Source organism: Montipora capricornis, chromosome 3 (genome assembly GCF_036669925.1).
Source record: "Montipora capricornis isolate CH-2021 chromosome 3, ASM3666992v2, whole genome shotgun sequence".
Classification (NCBI taxonomy): domain Eukaryota; kingdom Metazoa; phylum Cnidaria; class Anthozoa; order Scleractinia; family Acroporidae; genus Montipora; species Montipora capricornis.
The window spans coordinates 19,484,326-19,489,325 of NC_090885.1; the positions used below are offsets into that span (position 1 = coordinate 19,484,326).

General features: G+C 38.1%; 2 protein-coding genes across 2 annotated transcripts in view; both read left to right on the forward strand.

The window, feature by feature from the left end:
• Positions 1–3,433, forward strand: part of LOC138040842 (uncharacterized) — a 12,153-nt gene extending 8,720 nt beyond the window's left edge. Inside the window, exons 6-7 of the mRNA XM_068886531.1 lie at positions 701–871; positions 1,802–3,433. Coding sequence (XP_068742632.1) covers positions 701–871; positions 1,802–1,938 — 308 coding nt within the window. The 3' untranslated portion in view covers positions 1,939–3,433. The remainder of the gene's footprint in view (positions 1–700; positions 872–1,801) is intronic.
• A 537-nt stretch (positions 3,434–3,970) lies between these two features.
• LOC138041185 (neuropeptide SIFamide receptor-like) overlaps positions 3,971–5,000 on the forward strand; it is a 1,690-nt gene continuing 660 nt past the window's right edge. The window contains exon 1 of the mRNA XM_068886955.1: positions 3,971–5,000. This exon is cut by the window's right edge and continues 660 nt beyond it. Within this exon, the coding sequence (XP_068743056.1) occupies positions 4,404–5,000 (597 nt within the window). The 5' untranslated portion in view covers positions 3,971–4,403.

A 5,000-nucleotide genomic window follows, 5' to 3' on the forward strand; every position in this document is an offset into this window, starting at 1 on the left:
CTTATGTGTTCATAACCTATTTTCCATACGTTACCCAGTGTTAGCTATTACCATTGCGAGGCTCCCAAGAATTCCCTTGCTGAGTATGAAAGTTCTCTACTTGCTACTTTGTTTCTGTGGCCTTTTTGAGACGACAAACACCATTAACAGCTGCGGTTTTTTTTAAATACTTTTTTCCCCGCTAATATAATTTCGTTATAATGACAATCAACAGGCCATTTCCGAGTTCATGTCTGCCTCATCTTCAAGGCGATTTGTGATGTTAATTAGTTCTACTTTAGATATGAATGAAAACTTAGTCTAATTTTTATAACAAAAACTTCGCACTTTGACTTTGAAGTGGAGGCAGATATGAACTCAGAAATGGACTATATTAGTAATCTAAGTGAAGTAGACAGCATATGAATAATATGCTAATATGTATAATATAAATTACGCTTCATATCATGTTATACTTAAGTTCATTTCAAGGTCTTTTGTCAGTAGATTGTTAGTTTATCGCATGAAATTTAATTCCCACTGAACGTTACGTTATCCTCACTTTTTGTCAAGGGAAAGGACAAGATTCAGTGTGATTTTGATCTCTTCGTGCATTCACGATATGCTAAATGCCCTAACAAAAAAAAAATCCTAACCAAACGAATTTCTCACATGCCGATCGATTATCAACGTCATTATAATTAATATTATTTTTTACAAGCGCCAATTTCTGTGCTAACTGGTAGACGAGCCACCAACCTGTGGTACAACGAAAGCAAGAAATTCAACTGGAGCATCAAAGCACTTACTCCAGCAACACAAAGATTTACGCAGATGGTTTGGAAAAATACCTCGAAGGCTGGCTTTGGCCGAGCCAAGTTTGTTGAGAAAGGTACTCATTGTATTTAAACTTAAATACTTGAAAGATTGAATCCATTTTTTAGTTTTGTCCAACTGTTGTGGAGATGGGTCTGTGTATGAAGAATTGAGTTTAACTTTTAATACAAGTACCCCCAATTAAAGTTCTTTGTAGTCGTTTTTTGTTTTATTTCAAAAGTTAATCCATCCACCCTTTGACCTATTCCGAGACATTGAACATTGATTACTTAAGTTGTCATATACCTGGCCGATGCAAGAGAAAACGTTCTCGGCAATGAATTAAAGATGGAGTGGGAAAACGAAATCTCATGAACAAGTTTGAGAGTGCAACCTTAATTAAGAGCATTTAACACCGCCGTCCTTAAGTTAAAAATGTATAATTTTTAAAAGGTATATATTTAGTTGCAGCTTTGTCATCAGTAAAAAGCCGGTACACAATTATCAGTGATTTTACTCGTGGGCGCCTCATTTGATACTTAACAACTACTTTTGGGTCCTAATCGAAGGTCATTTCCGGGCTAATCTAAACCCAAAACATTTTTTCCAGAAAGTTGCGTTTTCGCATCCATGGTAATTGTCGATAGGTGTGGTTCCCAAATACGGGTAATCATTTAGATGAATACTGAGATGTTTTGCCCAACAATTTCTCTAATGTTTAGCCAGAGTAAACAACAAAACTCTTATCAAAGTCTTATTCATGCTAAAGCCCAAATATCTTACAACAGAAAAGATGGTTGTGACCACTTTTCATTTCACTCTTTTTTATGCGCAATACCAGATCGATTATGCCAGAAAACAAAAAATAGCTTTTTATTCGGCGTCTAATTAAAGAGAATCAATAACAAGATGTGGCTATAAAAGTGCATTACACTGGAAGTGTTGATAGCTTGTTCTATTGGATTCTCAGAACTGATCTTTTCGATGATCGTGATTTCTGTTACAGACGGAAAAACCTGCTTTGTGGTTGTAGCACGATACGCACCTGCAGGAAACGAGAAAGGAAAGCTGATGGACAACGTGTTTCGTTCCAACAACGGAACAATGTTCAAACCGAACGTCCCCAGAGGAACACCAATGTGAGCACATGGCATCGGCGGAAACCCCTACAACTGTGACATGCAGGAACTGAGAATAAAAAAGGCCTGACATACTTTTAAACTTTGAGTACACAGAGTTGACTAACTGTTAGTTTGCGTTGTCAAATATAATAGGTAGTAGACGGCTATCATAAAGGAGCTTCAAGCTTAAACTAAGGGTGTGTTCGATTGACTGTATTCCGGAATAGGAATACTTGGAATACAAGTTGGAAATCCTTCGTTTTTGCAGAGATTCATATTAAAATTGTCAACATTTGCTAAAATGCTATTTTAAACATATTTTTGTTATCCTTGCTTCTTCGAAACGCGCCAAACATACCGTTTTAATCATCACTCCACGTATTCTTATTCCGGAATAGGGTCAATAGAACGCGCCCTAAGATTTCGCGCCTAATAATCTGTGCATTGCTGTGACATCAAGAGAAAGTTGGTGACATTTAACATGGCGTAGCGCCCCGGCATAGATGTTCAAGTGGAATGAATGGCTTGGAAGCTCTGCTTCTCCGATCACTTGCATAAATTTTACACAAAAAGGAATTAATTAGTAATGCATATAACACCCAGACGTAGACAGTGGAAACTGGCCTAATATATACTGAACTGGTTTAAATGCCATGAGAACCTTTTGGCTCTGGTAATTTCTTACAAAAGACGCTGAAGAACCTGTTGCGTTCACATATTAACTATAACCCCCGATTCTTGCTTCAGTATTGGGTTAGAGCAAGATATGTGTTATTGACCAAGAATGAGGTGAATATGGCTAAATATTGATCAAGTTCTTTTCATCAACGAAGTCATGGTCCATATAAACGAGAAAGAAGAACGACGCCGATGATCTCAGCCATTTTGACCGAATAAGCTTGCGGTCAATATATAGGAGCAGTTAATATGGTCTCTTTTTTTTCTTACGCGGGAACAAAACGGGCCGTCCCGAGCAGGCAAGATGGAGACTTTTCTTCCTGCTTGGACAGCTAACGAGAGCACGACAAAGAATTCGCTTCATCTTGCTCGCTCGTAGAGCCTGAAATTTGATAACAAGCTAAGGCTCAACGATCCAGAATAGGCCGAGTTCGATATATCAATTTTCAGGCATGGCTATGTGGCTTTATGGTCAAATTTCACGGCTCATTTCTGTTTTCTTTGTCTCACAAGTCTCAAGAGAAATTTCTAAACTAAACGATATTCAAATTTTAATCATGAAGACTCGTAGCCATGTGCGAATATTGATATATCGGACGTGGTTGACAGGTGATTGTTTTGAGAACACCAACAGGCAAAATCCATCTGAAGAGTCGTTGCCAGTTGTTATAGTCAAACTCTTACTCACAGCAACTTGGAAAGTCGTTATATCGAACTCCGCGGCCAACATCCTGGCACTAGCATTATCATATGACTCAAAGTGAGCACATGAAATTATTTTTGTGCAAAATATCTAACAATGAAAATAAAAAGAAACTGTCATGGTTGACCCATTAAAAGGTAGACATTTTCATCTTCTTAAGGTATCCATGCTCATTCTCGACGACTTAATTTAAATTTTTTTTTTGTTTTACAACGCTACAGTTCAGAGACAAATTAATAACGACATTTCGCTGTTTCTTCCTTTAGTAGTTAATTTTAAGTTCAGCTCTTCGGTGTAGATAATCGCTTTCTCTAACTCGCTGCAGCTGCTTGCATACGTTTTATTAACGTTACTGTAATCTTACCGTGTTTAATTTTCACGCGGACGTCAAAAAATGTCCATCAGACAAGGTCGGCCAACAAAAGCTTCCTTTAATGTGCATTTCAATCATTTTTGTTATTACTCGATACGAAATTTTACGGTAATTTTTTGAGTGGATTAATGATCGGCATTGGCTGTAGAAATCAACCCGTTCAGTTTCGATTGAAAAATTACCATCTTATTTTCTTTTTTGTTGTTTTAATTATACAAATGAATAGGCAGGTGGTAAGCAAAGTATATTACGGACTTTTTAAATGACTAAAAAGCTAATTTTTATACATAAGCTAAGAGGTTAAAGGTAGCGAAGTATATCATGGTTTTATCGTGGATTTGTTTTTCAAGTAGCCTGATGTGCCGTTGAAAGGATTTTTAACGCAAGAAAATCATATGCTGTCATTCGGTCGCTAAAAATCATAACAGCGTAGAGTAAATACGGATTGTGAGCTCATCAATCATATGTAAGACAAGGAGACAGCCCGGTGTAACTTGGAAGATACACACAAAGCATTCAAACTGGCTTCAGTTGAATTAACTCTTGGTTGCCGAACACAGTCGTACCGGCTCAAACAAAGTATTACTCGTGGAATGCCGCATTTATAATAAGACCGTTGCTTTGGGTGAAATGGAGATAGGGTTGCCTTATACTGTGTTATGCCATAGATACAGGTGGTGAATATTCGGTTTAATAGAAGTGGCACTGTTTTTTTTTTTTTAAGCCATGAACAATGTTTTTCCCGCAAGACGCCGGGCTGAACATGACCAACAATACAGACGCCGCACTATCGACAGAAGAAGGTGTGGCCATCAAAGTGATGAAAACGTTTCTTTACAGTATGATCATGTTGATGTCCTTGGTGGGAAACACTCTGGTTATAGCAATAGTATGCAGAAATAGAAGAATACGAACCACCACTAACAACCTGATTGCCAACATGGCTACAAGTGATTTACTCTTTCCTCTACTTGCCGTTCCGCGCGAAACCGCGCAAATCTTCACAGGGCAAAGCACGTGGCTGATTCACGGAACTGGTGGGAGTATTTTGTGCAAGATTGTTCCATTTTCTCAAGACATCTCAACAGCGGTCTCCATTCTCAGCTTGGTGTTTATAGCCTTCGACCGGTTTTACGCGATAAAATTCCCTCTCAAGCCCTCTTTAATAACTCCGAAAATATGTCGTGTTATTATATGCCTGATTTGGGTTGTAGCGATGGGTATTCACTCACCTTACTTCTACACGTTCAAACTAGTCGTTACAAATAATGTTACCCACTGTCTTTCTTTGTGGGAGCCGGCTTTCAATACCCTCTCGACACAAAAAGTT